This window comes from Ambystoma mexicanum, chromosome 4p (genome assembly GCF_040938575.1).
Source record: "Ambystoma mexicanum isolate Mex_15411 chromosome 4p, UKY_AmexF1_1, whole genome shotgun sequence".
NCBI lineage: Eukaryota > Metazoa > Chordata > Amphibia > Caudata > Ambystomatidae > Ambystoma > Ambystoma mexicanum.
The window spans coordinates 1,062,119,798-1,062,139,239 of record NC_090927.1 but is presented as its reverse complement, the minus strand read 5'-3'; the positions used below and the strand labels follow the sequence as shown (position 1 = coordinate 1,062,139,239).

The 19,442-nt window shown below is 44.6% G+C and overlaps 1 protein-coding gene across 4 annotated transcripts in view; it reads left to right on the top strand.

The window, feature by feature from the left end:
• The window catches only part of KPNA5 (karyopherin subunit alpha 5), a 594,400-nt gene that overhangs the window by 266,333 nt on the left and 308,625 nt on the right, over positions 1 to 19,442 (top strand). For all 4 annotated transcript variants that reach the window (XM_069606642.1, XM_069606645.1, XM_069606643.1 and 1 more), the window contains one exon: positions 14,714 to 14,802. In XM_069606642.1, the coding sequence (XP_069462743.1) occupies positions 14,714 to 14,802 (89 nt within the window). The remainder of the gene's footprint in view (positions 1 to 14,713; positions 14,803 to 19,442) is intronic.

Below are 19,442 nucleotides of genomic sequence, written 5' to 3'. Positions count from 1 at the left end.
TTCTTCTGATGATATTTTTACCACCTCTCTAGAAAACTACAACTCCCACAATTCCTACCTCCACTCTAGAAATCCCATTTACCAAATCACTGGGACGAAGAAGAAGCAAAAGGGAGCTATAATGATTACCCATAGGAAACAATGCACCAGGGAGCCCTATGGGCAGTCACCATTTTGTCCCGCTAATGAGGCCAGGCCTCCCTTTTCAATCATTCCCACCTAAAACCTATTAAGCCTCCCAGTCAATATAAAAGGTGGAGCATACAGACACTTTTTGAGTGAGCTGGGGATGCTGGATGGTGCACAGAGGCCAGGAGGAGAGAATTTGAGCTGGATAGACCCTGGAAGGCGTGGAGGAAGGAGGACTGCCTAATGGCTGGACCTTTTGAGTACAGGGGAGGCTGCAGTGTGGCTCGGGAGTTCTAACTCTAAGGAGCCAAATCAGGGGCAGCTGGGGGTTACCTGGCAGTGCCCACACCAGAGCTCCTACTCTGGGCAAAACAAACCCAGGCCTTTGAGGGGCAGGTGTTGAGACCCTGACCTCAGAGACATCCTCTTAAGACCTTCTGAAACTCCCAAAACCGCCTGGATGCCATTAAGGGGAACGGCGAAGTGGGAGCCAAATAAGAAAGCTGCACTGTGGGACTTGAAGTCCAGAGACATTTATTTATTGAACTTTTTTGTACAAAGCGAGAGGGTCCGAGCCCGACTGAGGGAGACCCGTGTGAGAAGTTAAAGGAGAGGTCTGAGTCTGACTGAGGGAGACCTGTGTGAGAAGCTAAAGGAAGGGTCCAAGCCCAACTGAGGTAGACCCATGAGAATTGGAGAAGGGTGGAACACAAGAAGGAGCAGAACTTCTGGGTAAAAGGTGAACTCACTGGAGCAGAGTGATCGATCGAGGGAATAGAGCGAAGGGTTGGGAAACCCTGAAGCTCCCTGCAGGAGCTTGTTGTCTCCGAAAAACCAGGACAGAGCCAAATCCCAGACAAAAAGATTGCATTGTGTTACATGGATGCTAGTGACCCACCCGCGTGAAGGACAGAGTTGGGGAGGCGAGGCCAAGTCTGTGGTATTAACTTTGACTCATGAATTGAAGCCGCAAAGTGAATGAACTCTGAAATGCATAATGGTCAAAATTAACCCTGGCAAAAGGGAAAGTGAAAAGGTGAATGCTTGAAGAGAAAGATTTCTTTGAACTGTTGTGCTTATGGTACTGAACTACTAAGACCTAGAGACACTGGGGCAAATAACATAAGTGTGTGAGCTGAAGAGAAAATCGAAGTGGTCCTGCAGAGGTCTATGGTAAAAGTCTCACACATTTGAAAGTCTTCGACCAACAGTAAAAGGTCTGATCCCGACTGAGGGAGAACGGAAGTGTGATAAGTTAGGGGAAGGGGACCCCTAACGAATGTGAATTAAGCTTTAGGAAAGGAACCCCTACAAGTGCTGTGATTGTGAGGTCCGATCCCTGCTGAGGGAGATCTGCATTGAATTAGGTACTTGTTGATTGAGGGGTCCGAGCCCGACAGAGAGAGACCTATGTGAACTTTATGCTTTGAGAGGTCTGTGCCCGACAGAGGGAGACCGATGAGATTCTTTTATTGGACTGTTAAAGAATTTTGGTGAATTGGAAAACCAGTGACTTTGACGTGGAAGGCCAAGGGGGCCTTGACCCACGTTTTGAACTGCTTCTTGACAACCGGAGCCAGAGTGTGTCATCCTGCCTTTGGGGGGGGTGCCTTATTCCGTGCTGTCCAACGTGGGAAGGAGAGCTGACTCTGACATCTTGATTCTTTGTTTCAACACTGACCTTTCTTTGCATACATATTCCCCATTGCACATTTTTTGTATAAGCGATAGGGCAGGCATTAGGTTTTGTTAGCATAGGCCATTTTGATTTGACAGAGACTGACTAGGAATGTGTTTTCTTTATTATTTGATGGTAGAGACTACTGCCATCATAGCTATAGGGCAAAGTAGGAGTTTTTCCAAACCCCACAAATCGAATAAAGGGTTTCGCTCATCTAACACCACCCTCGCTGTCTGCAATTTCAGCCTGTAGATTAATGGCCAGTATAAATCTAACGTTAAATATTACTTGAACCTTCTTGACCCACTTGATTTCAACATAGTACATCCCCCACCTACAACAAAGGGAAGTGTCTCAACCCTAAGCAATGGCACACATTTATCAAACATCTCCATCCCACCATTATTCTGATCTGATCACTTTCTTCAATCCCTCAACCTTATTCTTTCCCGAACAACACACCTTCAAAAACCAACTGGACTCCATGTTCACCTACCAAACGAAAAAGAAACTTTTCTCAACGGAACTCTTAAATTGCCACAACTTGATCTGCCTAATGACTCCACCTCTTTCACCTTCTTAAAGCAAAATCCCTGCCAGTCAAAGATTCCATGGATTCCATAGCCAAAATCAAATTTGCTAGGTCTACGACATCACAAGCCAGTTGGTTGAATGAAAACGTAGCTTCTGCAATGCACACACAAGAAAACCCGAAACCAAAGGGGGCAAAAACCATACTGAGGCAAACTTGCACCCATACAAAACAAACCAGAAAAACTCCACCTCAAAGCCATCTTTAATACTAACAAATCTTTATTCTCACTTAAAATAATATCCTCCATCTGCACCAAATGCAACAACCTTGTTCTTCCACAAAGAAATAGCCACAATTGTGAAGGAGATCTTAATATCCTGCCTAACAACCGAGTCATTCATAGTGTCTACGCAGCGTGCAGCTCCTTTTTCTTTCAATACAACAGCCCAATATAATATCTGCCACTCATTTATTTTGTTTAAAGATGTGAAGGAAGACGCTCTGTTACCAGTCTTTAGCTTCTCCTCCTAACGCTCGTTTTCATGACTTCATCAATCTTCAGGGAGGCTGAGTTTCTTTGTTTTTTCAGGCGGGTCTGCATTTCTGTTTCAGGTGTGACAAGTTAATTAGCTCTGAGGATTCTGGTACTTGTATTTTTCGCACTTGATTTTGCTGGCAGGTGACTTGAAACAACTCCCTCCATAGTACAAATCTTCCCCTTGATGGGGTGAGGGGGAAAGCCATGGTTGTGGCTCTCCAATGTAAGGCATGATGACCCTGCTGTACTGTCTTGTGAGCCCGGTACTCCTGGAACAATGTTTAAAGATGTGAAGACAGGCGCTCTGTTACCAGTCTTTAGCTTCTCCTCCTAACGCGCGTTTTCATGACTTCATCAATCTTCAGGGAGGCTGTTTCTTTGTTTTTTCAGGCGGGTCTGCATTTCTGTTTCAGGTGTGACAAGTTAATTAGTTCTGAGGATTCTGGTACTTGTATTTTTCACACTTGATTTTGCTGGCAGGTGACTGGAAACAACTCCCTCCATAGCACAAATCTTCCCCTTGATGGGGGGAGGGGGAAAGCCATGGTTGTGGCTCTCCAATGTAAGGCATGATGGCCCTGCTGTACTGCCTTGTGAGCCCGGGACTCCTGGAACAATGTTTAAAGATGTGAAGACGGGCGCTCTATTACCAGTCTTTAGCTTCTCCTCCTAACGCTCGTTTTCATGACTTCATCAATCTTCAGGGAGGCTGAGTTTCTTTGTTTTTTCAGGCGGGTCTGCATTTCTGTTTCAGGTGTGACAAGTTAATTAGCTCTGAGGATTCTGGTACTTGTATTTTTCGTACTTGATATTTTTGTGGGGATATTAACACATGGTAGCATAACAATATGCTTGCCAGAGGCCTGCGATGTATGGTCCAGTGTCTTCTCTCTAGAACCCCTTCCACTACAGGAGGATGCTACAGGAGTTGTGCTTCGGCGACTGCACAAACTATGAATGGCACAGTGAACACAGAAAGCAGAGCAGAATGTACCTGTATACAACAAATACAAAATAGGCTTAGAGTCTCAGCAGCATGCCATAAAAGGTGCATTTTACGTCTGGTGAACAATGTAAGTTACTTCTTTAGATACAGCAGCCTTGTGGGTCCCCCCTCCAAGGTGGGGGCCTGGGGCAAGTGCCCCCTTTGCCCTCCCATAAAGACGGCTCTGAATGTAGGTGAATTTTTAGTGTTTCAGAGTGAGTGTAAGTGACAGTCTGTGACAGGAGATTGGAAGGAGAGGATTAACCGTGGTAATGTGAGTAGTAGTGGGGGAGGGTGGAGAGAAGAAGGAAGGTAGTGGGGTGAGACAGGTGAAGAGAGTAATAATAGCAGACAGGAGTAGGGGGGCTAGTGAGGGAAAGCCATGAGAAGAGAGTGATTCAGATACAGAGCAAGGAGAGGGGCATTGCTATAGGTGAAGGTAGTGCAAGGTTAGCAGAAAAAAGGGCAGAGGAAAAGGAGAGAGGAGCTGATAGAAGGAGAGGGGAAAAAGAGAGAAGTGAAAAGAGTAGGAAGGGGGCATAGGTAGAGAGAGAGGGAGATGAGGAAGATCACAGGGGGAGGAGAGAGAAATAGAGGCGGAAAGAGAGAGTCTGAGCGGTAGAACCTGGTAGAGAAACTCTGGTAAAATCAGTCTGTGGACCAAATGAAGTTGGTAATTTAGAAATGAATGGAGGGAGTTAGAAAGGGAAGGCCACAGCCTTTAGGTTTGCCTCCCAGAATAGTGAAGACAAAGACAGTAGGAATTACTGTGCTTTGGGATACATCGGGGGACATTGTAGGGTCTGGGGACCTGTGGGCTATGTGGGGAAAGAGAGAGTCATAGGGATCCCCTTAGTCTCACTTGTCCCAGTCTCCCCGAATAATTAATTTAAAAGTTCAATGAAGCAAGATCAACGTGACATCTTTGTCTGTGGGTTAGTGAGGCCATCAGTCACATAGTGAATTGTCCATTGAAGACTTGTTTCTAATTTCTCTTTGCAAACCAATGCCTCCAAGAATGTGTCCTGAATGTGGAAGGGGTGTGTAGATGGGGTCTGTTTTATGTTCCCTCATTCCTGATCTACTTCTCTTTAGTTGAGAGTAGCAGAGTTGCCTATTTCTTCATGGATCTTGCTCACAGTGAGAGGCCCTGATGCAACCTACTGGCTTGTCCCTCCTAGTAACACATACAATTACTTTTCCATGCGTGTTCTAGCAATACTAACACATTGTAATATCCTTGTGTGATGTGTGAAAGGGCCAAGAAGCTGAACCTGTCAGGAGGGGATGGGGACCCCTACCAAGGTGAAAGCAATAGCCAGCCGTACCCCAATGGTGGGAAGGTGGCAGTTGAAAGAGGGCCCAGTCCCTGTCCCTTCTTATAGTGCCAGTATGCTTATGCAGGGTGCCATGGGCAATCACCCCAGAGGCATCTCACATGATGCTGGCCAGTTTCTTTCTACATCTAGCATGCACAGCGGACGGGGGATATGAGAGCAGCCCAATAGAGACTCCAAGGAATTTTAGGATGACCATGAACTCAAAACGGCAACAGAATGAATCGAATCCACTACGTGCTGCACCACAGAAGAACAAAGCAGATACCAGCGTGTATGTGTCAAATTCCCAACCACTTTATCAAAACATGACACTCACATGTTAGGAGAACCGTGGAGCTGCTCCCTGGTTAGGTCAACTGGCTAATAAGCCTGGGAGGCCCCCACACAAACTGAGACATGAACTCTCAAACTCACTAGAGTAGACCGCCATTACCAAACTCAGGTAGACCTGAACACAAGAAAGAGGGGGGGCGAAGACCCCCTTTTATGTCTTTTGACAATTGCACCACCTCCCGGGGAGTTTAATATTAGGAGCTTGGCCCAGGGAACCAGCAGGGGAGGATAGCCAATGGAAGGAAAGCAGGAAGGATAAAAGGAGACCCGGGAACACCAGGTTATTGGTTGTTCGGGTTACGTCAGAGGAGGCGGCGGCAGACCAAGAAACCAGGTGGAAGAAGGACATTGTAGAGGAGTGTGGAGGTGGATCATTAAGTGCGCAAGGTGAGGTATCAGATGCGAGAGGAAGTGGTACTTGGAATTGAATGAGCGTGTGTATGAGTGGAGTGACAGGGCAGGGTTAGTGAGTGATAGTGAGATAGGAGTGAATGAGAAAGTGATAGTAAAAGAGGGAGTGATTGAGAAAAAGGGTGTGATTCTGGAGGTAGCAGCCTGCGGAGAGTTGTGGAGTTGTGGAGAGGTTAGCGTAGTAAAGGTGTGGAGAGGTGAGCGCTCATCCTTGAACACTTCATCACCACCTTCCTTCAAACGTCTAATTTCATTTCTGGGGGTCGAACTTTGGGAGAAGCTGTGCAGACAGCATGGGCCTCCAATGGGCTTACCAAGGCCACATCTCCCCACCTGTGATCCAGCCAAAGGGAAGAGGCAGGACTAACTCTTCCAGTGCTTACTCTGCAGAGCCCCGAATCCTAGGGGAGAACTGTAGGGGTCCGTTGGTATGTCCCATGGGATAGTCTGTGGACTCTTTTTCACATCTCTACAAAGAGGCCCAGATAGGCCAATCATTAAATGTTGCACATGTGAAAAACTCACACACTGCACAGGCTTGTCCATAAAAAACACATACAACCTCGTAGACACTAGTTACTGTTACCAGACCCCATCACCGGCTGACCCAGCGGAATGGTGGCTTAGTCTAAAAGACCCAGAGGAACAGCTGGAAATGCTTGTGCATGGAGCTGGAGCGAACGAATACTGTGCCTAGTGTAAGCAGTTGGACAAATAGTAATGGCACTACTGGGCTCCAACAGACTGCAATTTGAGCCAACATGGTAATGCCAGTCCAACTGCTCACTAGGATGATGGTCTCCATTACTTCTGTTCAAAGGGACCAATAAACTATCTCAAGGCACAGGTGGAGGTTTGGGCAAAAAATCAATAAGTATCAGTGAAGGCAGGCATAATGTCTGGCCTGCCAGAATAGCTCCTCGCGGGGACAGACGCCCCAAATTTCCATAAATAGATGGACCAAGCTTGGAAGAAAAGGCCAAACGCTCAACCCAGTCCCACGGACATCAACGTAAGCCAGAAGATGCAGAGGGCAAACCAGTCTCATTTATTGATACGGGGGAAATCTGGATCCCTGTGAATGGTCCTGTGACTTTGTAGTTGAGATCCTGAGAAATTCCTTAGATATTAAGTCTAGTTAAGTGGGGGCTGATCCATTGAAAGGAAGAGGTATGTGATGAAGTTTCATATTGGATGCTGGGTAAAGGGGCTGTGGTGACAGCGGGGGCTGGGAGCTGCCTCCCGCTCCATGATGCAGTCCCTAAAGCAGTTTGAATGTTCGATACGCCAGGTTCCCCAGTCCATCACCAGGCTTGTGTTTGTGTCTCACTTCTGAACCTCAAACCACTCATGCAGCGGAAGACTGCACTGAGGTGGAGAGTGATTCACTGGCAGCGTAAATCCTGCGTTGCGAACCTGCGAGAGGTTCAGAGGACTTTCCTCAGGGAATTCTGAGTAAATGAACTAGAGAGCGCTAAAACCAAGAATCGCCAAGCATTCCCAGGGGCATCACATGCTTATCTTGGTACTCCTGGAACTGTCAGTGCCAGGAGGGGATCCATTGGGAAACCCCAAACCTTTGCATTCACTATGCAACCCGGCGTAACCTTTTCCCCACTGCAAAGGAAGCCACGTTTGACCATTTGCGGTAAAAGCCCCAGTGAGCTGAATGCGGACATGAGCGAAGCCTGCCATAGCAAGTCAGAGGATTGGTTTTGCACAAGGCATACCTCTGAATTCAGTTCACATGCCTTTCTGTGTATCCAGTCGGCTTGTGTTCACAGGGCCCCATACGACGGAGCGGAGTCAATACCTTCCTGAGTCTGAAGGGAAAGGAGGACTTGACGCTGCCGAGCGCTGGCGACGACTGCTACTTTAGATTCCAAAATAGCATGCAGTCTTAAAGTAATCATGGCAAGTGGAACCGCACCAACACCTGCTAACTAATTGTTTCCAGATGTGTGAGTTGTAGTTGAGTTCCATGGTTTGAGCACTAGCCAAGTCAAGGTAACTTTAACTCTATTTTGTATTGTAACAGTCTACAAGACCACAAATAAATAGATATAACACATATAAAAGCTTAAAAACATACGTACTGCAGACTTAAATCACAATGTCATTTGCTCCATCGTATCTGATTTTAACTACCTATCTAATTTTCATCCTGAAACCATTTCACTTGTAACCTCTTGTAACTGTAATTAGCGACTAGATGCCTCAGCGCTTTGTGCTCTGCTATAAATGAAAAATGAACTAAATTAAAAAAGCATTTCACTACATACACATTATAAAAATGCTTTCCAAAGTAAAATTGCCCTGGTGAGTTTAAAAGGATGTTCTTTTCTTCTCCATGCAGAGGTTAAAAGTGCAAAACAGACTGGGGCGGTGGGAGGGAGAATTGGGGTAAAACTGTTTGCAATGTTAATGGGCTATGCCTAGCCTGAGGAGGAGTATACAGCGATGATGTGTTGCTCCTAATGTCTTTATGTATTGTGCAGAAAAGTCATAAAGTGCAAGAGAGAGTCACAATCCTTTTTCGCAAAGGCACACATTATCCTATATTCCATGCATATCACCATGCCCACAATTAACCGTTTACATACTTAAAGTCAGCAGCCCCAACCTAAACCATGTGAGAACCAAGCTGTGGCGCTTTATTTGTTACACATTTAATTGCTGACTCGATGCTCAAGTTCTATTCTTAATTTGTCATGAAGCAACAATTGACTAGGTTTCTAAGTGTCCGGAGAAATGCAATCGCGCTCTGAGAACCAATGCTCCAGACCTATTGCTCTCAAATGCTTTCTTACGCGAATTCTTGCTTTTCAGATACAGCGTTCCTTCATTAATTCCTTCCTAAGGCCAGCTTCGGGTTCATTCCATGTATTTCCGAGAAACAACATTGGCTCCACGCAAATCGAATCACGTAGATGCTTAGTTCTTTATGCAAATGTAATGTGGTTGCATTGGGTGGAAGGCCCAGGGTGGGGCTCTACCTGGTGTCTCCACCCTCACACTTCAAAACGTGTGTTTGTGTTTAGTTCTGGAATAGAATGTTGCAGGCAGCCTGCAAGGCCAGACAGAAGTGGAATGAGAACAGAATCCCAACCGTATTGGCGGCAGAAGAATGCTTGGCGGCATAGGCACAGTGCCTGGCAGATATGATGCCCTTTAACGTGGCAGTGCTGCCATCCACCGGCTGATGCTTTTATAGCACCTTGCCTTTCATTTCTTTCTGGCATTGCACCCCCATACCCCCCGCCTCCACCCCAAGCCTATGCATCCGTGTCAGTTGCAGAGGACTCAGTGAAGGTGATGCTGTCTGAGCGACAGTAAGGAGACCGCAGAGCGGGCTTTAGCCAAGGAGTCCTGCCAGAGGGGGTCTGCTCAGACAAAGCATCCTGCAGGAGGAAGCACTGGGCCGCAACATTACCTTGCACAGCCCCTTTGACGAAAGTATGGCAGCACAAGGAATGTGGCGGGGGTGACCAGGTGTTAATTCAGAGCAAAATGAGCTATATCATTAGAGATCATGTTGTTAGGAAAGGACTAGATTGCGCTTGATGGCTCTGGAGCACAAACATCACTATGCCGTTTGCAGTCTCGTATTGCACGGACCAGTATGCACACAAGTAACTCCTCGTTCCTCCATCACAGAGTGCCTTCATGTTTCAGAGGGCCACTGAAAGTGCAAGGGTTTTTGGTACAGATATAGTGAACGGTATGGACTGTTGCTTGGAGCAGTGATAAGATTGTTCAGGATGGATGTATGCACATTGTTTGATCGAAGACACTGGATGGAAAAGGGGTTTGGGAAGTGGCGCTAGGGCCGTCCCTCTCTCTCTCATCTCCCTTGGTAGCTTCCCCCATAACCCCCTGTTACTGCTACTGTATGGTAACCCCTGCCGTCTAACTGCTGCCTTCAGCTACAGATGTCTCCCTGAAAGCAGGCTTTCTGGTCTCCCATAGGGGCTTCCTAGCTGACCCTAGACTGGCGATTTTTAGTTTTAAAGGGTAGTGTGTGTATGTGCGTTGGAGACTCAAGCCCCACTCTGTCTCCTTACTACTCTCCTCCATCCAACTCCATCTTCTCTCCTCCCCACGTCTCTCTCCTCTGTCTCCCCGAAATGTCTCTTTCTACTTCTACCACCTACTCCTCCCTCTGATGTTACTGCCTTCTCCCTGATCTTACTACTCCCTCCTACTGCTCTCCTATTCACTGCTACTCCCCTCCTCCGCACTACTGCTCCCTTCTCCACACTACTCCTACTCTCTCACTCCACTACTACTACCACCCTTTCACTCACCACTACTAATACTCTCGTCTCTCTGCTCTACTACTTCTCTCCCACTCCTTACTCAGAAACATGGTCCTGCTCTCCCTTCCGCTATACTGACTCTCGCGATTCTCATCCCTACCAACTTCTCTCTTACACCCTTCTCCACACACCCTACTCCTATATCCCTCTCTACTAGCCTTACTCACTCCTAACATTCACTGCCTCTCACTCTACTACCCTCGCTCCCCTACTTCTATCTCCCACTCAATCGTATTATTCCTTCTCTCTATACACAGCCTTTGGCCCACTCCCTACACTACACTACACACCAGCCTTTCTCACAAATATCTCACATGTACTAATCTCTGCCACCAACTCTCCAACACACCGCTCCTCCATCCATCCTGCCTGGTCTCTTTGTCCACCTTCACCTCCTCTTGTGTACTCACCCGACCAATCCACACCCTGACTCTCCCGACTCCATTTATCGTAGTTCTGGGTCCCCCTTGCCATTTGCTGAAGCGCTCACCTATCTCTGGACCAACTGATGCCTGCCTTTTCCACAGGGGGTTGGATTACACAGGTGAGAGGCTTTAAAACTCCTCTAAGGTCCTCCCCCTTTTCCAGCACGGCTTTGGAAACCGTCTTTGGCGGGTTAGCAGGGGCTCAGACAGCTTGTTCTTTTTGTGGCTTTCCTATGATGTTGGTGGTGGTTGTTGCAATTTCGAGTATGGGAGGGTTTTACCCTGCAGTCTCTCCTCACTCCCAGTTCGGTTTCTTCAGGATCCCCAATGGTCTGGGGTCTGTCAGATATTGCCAGGTCTTGGTGATGGCTGTTTCATTCGCGTTCTGCAAGAGGTTTCTCAGTCCAGTCCCTGGATTTGCTTGATTCCGCTCTCCTGTCTCCGGTCCTGGTTTTCTTCGTTGTTCGTTGTTGCATTGTGTGAGATTGAGTCCTGAAACCGAGAAAAACAGATGTTGCCAGAAAATGCACTGGGAGGTTTCACGAGATAAAACGTGGTAACTGTATATACATGTGACACATGGGAGGGTTTTCAGGCACTGGAACGTCCTGACTCTAACTTCCCAGATATGGGACAAGGCTGGCTCAGGCTTTTATTCCCTGTCCTAACTCCCTGACAGCCCCTGTCACACTAGTCTATACTACATGCATGCCAAGCCACATTATCTTCCTTCCTAAACGAATAGCTCCACCTCAGCAAGTCTGTGAATCTGAACGTGGTTTTCCCTGGGCCTAACATGTTCAGTGGGGGGGGGGGAGTAGGGGGGGATGCTTCCAAAGTCTCAAGCCATTACGGCCCTTTTGAACGGCTGGATCACAACATGTAATCCTAGATGATGTCATATTTGCTTAGGTGAGGACATCACTTCAATCCTTCATGCTGTAGACTTGAGAATGCATCTACATCTGATGGCTTTCATGCTTCTATTACAATATCCAAGACAACTTTGATACTTTATTTCTGGAATGTTCATCTTCTTTCGATATGTGAAGATTATGCTTTGTTTTCTGCGCATATGCTTGCAATAAACCTCTCTGATTGTTGATATCATTTTGATGTCCAGATCAAACTGACATACTCTACTACATACTATTACTGCTAATGGCAACTCCCACCATATCGGCACTGCTGTGCGAGTGGAACAGTCCAGTGGTGGGAATCCTGTATGCCCACAAGAACAATTATAGAATTATGGGTAGGTAGCTGTCAACTATGGGGATAAATTACATCCAGTGGTTCTGAATGATCTCTGTAGCCAAGTGCGAAGGTCAAGTTATGTATGATGTCACTGGGAAACCTGAGGTGGAATACACCTGTTATGTCTCTCTGGTGTCCCTTTTCTATCCCTGAACTGTCCTCCTGGATGAGCTTTTTAGTTGATGACAAGGGAGGCATGAGGATGAGACACGGATTGATGAGCCTGGAGTTCTGGGCTTTCTCTGCTTCCTTCAGACATTCCCTCAGACAATCAAAGAGAGAAGAGAAAATGTCCTATCCCCCTTCTGTGACATCACAACAGTGGATTATGAATTCCATAACCCTCAGCAGTGATGCCACATCAGGAGGATATCAAACACACAAGGTGGTACCCGGTATGCAGTCCTAAAACTCTGGGTTATTATTTTTATTTTTGTTTATTGTTTGGTTGATTAAACAACCTTTCAATTTACATTTTATAATTATACAATTTTATATTATGACAATTTTATCTTTGACAATCGTATCATATAGGTAACATATTTTTAAGTAAGCAGTTTATAAAAACAGCATAAAATTCACAGTAAGAGAAAAAAGGAGTAAAGGAATAAAACATCTAAATTAAGAACCTATTTACAATATTAAAAAGATTTTAAGATTCTTGTTATGATGAAATCGCATAAAATGTACATAAAATTGTTGGTCAATTCACATTTTGCTTAAATCGAGTAACAAAAAGGGGCAGATATTATACAATAAAAAATCAGGAAATACAAATATGTTTGGGCACAAGGAATCACATATTAAATTGTTACAAGAGTCTCTTGTACGTACTGGTTGTGGAAGTTATCAATATCAACCATCAGGAGGATATCAAACACACAAGGGTACCCGGTATGTAGTTCTCAAACTCTGGGTTCACAAACAAATCTCAAACATTTATGATAGAACAGCATCTTAGCATATTTGTGTTTTTTTAAATTAACAAAACACATTTCTTGATGACAATTACTTTAAACCAATATATTAATTTGCTATACATATCTCATAGTTTTACTCACTTAGCACACATAAAAAGTAAAGTATGTCCAGTATCTCGTTCATATCTGTTTTATTTGGTGTAAAAATACAACATTATACATACAGGGATTTTAGTGGGGTATGTGAATGTATTTAAACACAATGCATAATTCACATCCATTGTAAAACATACAAAATATGAGCCACAATTCTCTTATTCCTAACAAATGTTGGCAATAGAAAACAGTATTCTACCTTCAACATATTATCCAATCTTCTTAGTATGTGTCGTGCAAAAACCCTCCTCTGCTCCTCCGGAACACGCCTCGTACATCTTTAACAACATGTAAACATATAGAACATTACACTTGAACAGGTCGACCTACTGAGTTTCTGGCATTCAGCTGTCCTGATAATTACTCTGCTGCAACGCATCATCTTTACAGAGATCGCCTTCATCGGGACAGAGCAATGCCCTAAGTCATCAAATGAAATCCCACTGCTCTTGCTCAAAAGAAGAATCTGCAAAATAGTGTAAAATAGAGAGAATCATGCTGATTGATAAATGATTACACTTTGTTACCTGCCATAGATACCAATTTGCTAGCAGTCTTCTGACTAGGATTACTCTGTTCCCCTTCACAGGATATCAACCCCTCTTTCTTCTTTCCTTTCATCTGTTATATAATTCAATCTCATCTTTAAACCACAGTGCCACCACTGTGTGATAAACCTATTCATTGTAGCTGCATTCAGAATATATTTGCCTTGTTATTTAATTCAAGAATAAAGAGGGAACTGATAAACTGAGTTGCCCAAACTGGCTTTTTGTGCAAATGCACTGACGTCTAGGCAGGATTAGGATCTCTTCAAGTCTCCAGTCTTCCTAAAAAGTGTAGCACCACGGCTTATTCTCCAAAATATTCCAAACACATTGATGGATTGAAGGTAAACTCCCTTTAAGCCTCCAATCTTACCAGCTGTCAGAACTGTATCCGAGTTGACTCATTGTAAGAATAATTGGAACCATTCTGACAATTTAACATTTGTATTTATGCCATTTCTCCTATCTCACTTCTCACCTCAAAAATACTTTAGTAGCAAAGGGAAAGTCACCCATAACCAGTAAAGCAAAAGTGCACTCTCTTACTCAACCACATATAAATTCTGAACGGCCATTTCAAACTCATTTTCCTGCAGCCTTTTGTAGTCTACAAAATCTTGTTTTCCACGGGCGCTGTCTTCGGTGAAACAATGGCCTTCATCTACACCCCGCGGGCAGACAAACATATCTTTGCATTATGATGCCAAAAAATCGGAAGTGCACCAAATGTGTGATGTAGTTGGACGACCCATTAAAAAAATATATATATATTTCTAAAAAATAAAATCCATAAAGTACCATTACTCTTGAATTGTCCATTGAAGGATGCCACCCACAGTCAAAGTGATGTAGGTCATGTTTAATGCATGTTTCCACCAATGATCACACCTCTTGGGGAGGAAGGATAGCTCAGGGGCAACGCGCTTGTCTTGGAAGCAAGACAACACACGCATCGAAGGCTCGGATCCCGCGCTTAGAAGCCACTCGCTGGTATTAAGCGTGTTATAAAAGAACAATTATATTTATATGACAGTGTCTCCTTCAATAATGGCAGGTCTAGTAGTAAGCAGGATAGGACTCAGAAATGTATCATTTCTATGGAAGTGTAACTTCTGTTTTGCTGTTTGTTTTTCAAGGCTGTGTGGGCGCTTGGTAACATTGCTGGGGACAATGCAGAATGCAGAGACTTTGTACTGGATTGTGGAATCCTCGAGCCTCTCATGGAGTGAGTATTTTGCAGTTGCTAGTAAAGATCACCATGTACACATGAGTGCTATGCATTCTTCATTGACTGACTTCAAGTTGTAATGGTTTTTGGACTCAATTTGAAATATGTTGTTTCAAAACGCTCTGTCCTTCTTAAAGAACTACGTTTGCGAGCAATCAAACACCTAACCTAATGTATCTGAAAGTATGTGTACGCCCTTCCATTACCCCTCACTTCAACTAGCCCAACTAAGTACATTAAATCCTGGACTGTTGGAAAGCTGGCCCTCTTCATACAAAGCACTATGACATTCAAAACAATATTTGCTGTGATTAGTTTCTACTTTGAAAGAGGAGATATGAGAGTGTTTGTTCTGTGGGAATGTGAAGACTGTTAGGGGGTTTCTGCTGTAGAATGTCATCCCTGTGTCCATCCTGAGTGTGTCTCTGCTGTGAGGGTTTTTATCTCGAGTGTGAATTTGCTGTAAGAATATGTCTGCTTTGATATTATGCCTCCTGAAAGTGAGCAGATGTCAGCTGTGGGGGATGTTAGAACATGTTCGTTGGGAGAGTATTATGTGTAGGAGCTTGAACATTCTCTGGTGTGAGCTGTGGGAATGAATAGACTGCATGGTTGCATGGTTGTTCCATGCATTACTATGACTGACACAACAGGCTGAAAGGTCACTTCACATTCAGTACAATATCACTTGTTAGCTATGAGGAGATATGTTGTAATGTATGTTCTGATGCAGATGACCCGTTTTTACTCTTATGAAGTGCCCCCGCTAAAAGGATGTAACGAAAAGGGCACTCTTGCCATCCAGTGTTTGCACCTTTGTAGTTCACAAGACTGTCAATCTGTTCAAGAACAACAGATCTGCACAAACGCTCTGCAAATAACGCACAACAGAACTGCTATGCACCCACACTTGGCCACTCTAATCAGCAAGGAGCTCAAATTGATGCTGACACTGCATGCATGTGTGCATGGGTTTGTGTATAGTGTGACTATGTGGGTGACTGCATGTGCGACTCTGTGTTAGACTGAGTGTGGGGTTTGGGTTGAGGGGGGCCAAGTGAAACCAAATGGAGAAATCACCTGAAAATAATATGTAACTAACCTACTAATCTACTTCACAGGGCAACACTGACATATAATTGGTGAGGTTTCTACCACAATGATCCCCAAGACCACAAAGCAAGTGCATTCTGCACTGCAATGTATGACATGAACTTCACCCAATTGGTGACTGAACCCACCCATGATAAAGGGAGAACCCTGGATTGGATAGTGACATTGAATGTCTGCCTATCCATTGACTCCATCTCAGCGATAAACTGGTCAGTTTACCACCGAATCAGATTCACTTTATCTACACCAGAGAAACATACCCCCCCTCAAGTCCTAATAACCCCATTGAAACCAGAAACACCTGCAACCTTACACGTGAGATCCTCTCACCTGCCCTGAGGGAAGCCCTCTCCTACATGACACTTTCTGACCTAAAGGCAGATCCCAGCGACATAGCTAGTGCTTACCACAATGGCCTAAAAAACACTATTGACGCTCTAGCCCCGCTCAGCCAAACGTATGAACTTCTGGCTCAATGAAGAACTGGTTACCCTCAGGCGTAACAAAAGAGCAATGGAACATGCTCATAAAAAATCCCCTACTGCCGACTCCGCCAAATCACTTCAGGATATGATTAAAAACTACAAAAAGACTGTCATCGAACACAAAGCCAATTCCCTTAACTCCCATATCAACAATGCAGCATCTAATTTGAAAGAACTCTTCACCATATTACGTGAATTAGAAAACCCCACCCCCGTCACTAACACCATGCAAGCTAGCAAAGAATGGTGTACGACCATCCAGAAAGCACTCGCTACCAAAATTGCAAAGCTCCAATATAAAATCGCAGCCAAACAAAAACTATTAGCCACTAAATGCCCTGCAAGGACATCCCAGGATACAAAGTTAGCCAAACCAGAATTACAGTGCAACTTCACTCGGGTCAAACAAAAACAAGTCCAGGAGATTATAGCTGGTCTCAAACCTTCAAACTGCAAAGGAGACTGCTTTCCCGCCAAACTTATCAATCAGTGCGCACCCACGCTCTCCCCTATCATTACCAATTTTGTCAATGCCTCCTTCAGAACCAATACAGTCCCCACCAGTATCAAAGAAGCATGGGTCACACCACTTCTGAACAAACCATCACTAGACCCTGCAGTCCCACCAACTACCATCCCATTAACACGGTCCCTTTTCTCTTGAAAATAATAGATAAAATTGCCTACTCATAACTCCAAGCCCATCTGGAATCAAACATTTTACTAGGAACTAGACAATCGGGCTTCCGGCCTAGTCATAGTACGCATACGGCCCTGCTAGATTTAAAAATCCAAATGGATTCCATTAAAGATTCAGGTAACCTCTGTATCTTACTCCTCTTAGACTTATCGGCTGCATTTGATTTGGTGGACCATGATAAGTTATGCACCACATTGGCAGAAAATGTCCATCTCTCCCAGGATGCTACACTTTGGGTGAAATCCTTATTAGCAGACCGAACTTCCAGAGTCGCTTTAGGCAAGGCAGCAGCGGATCCTATTCCAGTACCCATTGGAGTACCACAAGGGTTGTGCCTCTCGCCCACCCTGTATAGTGCCTACACTAAGCAGCTCTTTCCTCGATGTTAGGGGTGTCATCTATAACAACTTCGCAGATGACACCCAGATACTGATACCCATCTCAGAAAACAACGAGCAAGACACAATCTTAATAAATAAAATCTACGCCATCATCCAGAATTGGATGGCAGTCAACAGCCTTTGCCTCAATGACGAGAAGCCGGAGATCCTCATTGTGGGGGCTCCCTCCAAAATCAAATCGCCCCACTCTTGACTACTCCTCTATAACCATTGATGACACACCCATCCCCATTCTCAATCAGGTTAAAACCTTAGGAGTTTACCTTGATTCAAACTTAACCCTGAGCAAGCATTTCAACACCCTCTCTACAACCACTGCATACACTGCTAAGTTAATTGCACTAAGTCGACAATTCCTGACCCGTCAAAATTGCATTACTCTCGCCCGTGCATTAATTTACTAAATACTATACTAGACTACTGCAATGTGCTACTTCTAGGTGTAACCAATGCCAACCTTGACAAACTACAACTCCTACAAAATAAAGCCATGAGAGCAGCACTTGGCATCAAAAAACACGACCATATCTGAAAGATCGGAAGGGAAGCTCATTGGCTACCCATCAAGACTAGAATTCTCTTGAAAACGCTTTGCATCATACACAAATGTCTTGCTAAAACACCGCCCATCTACCTCACCAATTTACTAATGCCCCACACATCAACAATAGATCTAACTGCAGCTCCCAACTGCACATCCCACGGTTCAAACTCACGAGAGTGGGAGGAAGGAGCTTTCAGGTCCTAGCCCCAAAAACCTGGAACTCCCTCGACCCTGAGAAGCAAACCCTCGCACCCAAGATTTAAAAGAGCCCTAAAGACCTGGTTCTTTAACAAAGACTAGGAAATATCTGTTCTTTACTGTACCAACAACCTGCTGTAAATACTTGTTTGTCGTGGCCCAAACATTCACTGTTTTCATATGTGTCTCATTCACCTGCTTTTATTGTGTAACCTTTTCTTCCACTGTAACCAGACATGCAAAGCCGTCTGTAACCTACGCCGTGATACCCGATTGTTTGGGCGTATAACAAATGCAATAAATAAATAAATCTCATAGAGGCAAATTCTTTGTCAGCTTCTAATGGATGGCCTCCTCCAACAGGATACTAATCTTAGACATACATTCTGCAGCGGCAGCTGGCATTGGGAACCTTTCACAGCAGGAGGCAGATTGCATTTCTGTGTCTTGGCTCAACAGTCCAACTCCATGGCTACATACGTGTTTCCATCAGCATTACATATAGAGCACACCATGATGGCCTGTGATTGCAGTCCCTTCTTTCAACGCAACAAAGAACGTTTCTCCCTGAGAGAACGTGTTCTGCACAACATGCCCTGAACACTGAAGGCCTCAGGTTTAAAGCGCTGTAGCGGCTGCACTTCCTTTTTTTCTCCTTCTTTATGGTTGTAAAAAAGAACCACCCTTTTAGAAATAAAACACAAGTATAGACAACAATAAACATGTACCTACAAACGTAACGTTAATATTCATACAATATCAAAAGCTTATCTAAACCAGATGCCTCCACTTCATAGGCCACATACAAAAGGCTAAAAGCGAAAAACGAAATTCATACAATTTACATCTGTACACTCGAGAAAACCCCTAGAAAAATACATCCAATTACATCGAACAGCTTATCAATCCAATACAGAACAATTAATTAGTCACAATTCAGTCATTCAAGTATTGTAGAAGTTTTACTTGATCTAAAAACCCGCGCCGTGCCACCGCAACCGACATGGCATGCCCTCCAAACAGACGGTGCCACAAGTCTCAGTATCAATGAAATCTAGTTTTCTTGTCTCTTTTTTAAAAATATAAAGTGCGGAACAGTGTAAATGCAGCTCATATTACTAACAAAGTTTTCACACTTTCTGTAGCATCTCTGTTGCTGCAATGGCGACAATATGCTAACTCCTTTAGTCAACAAT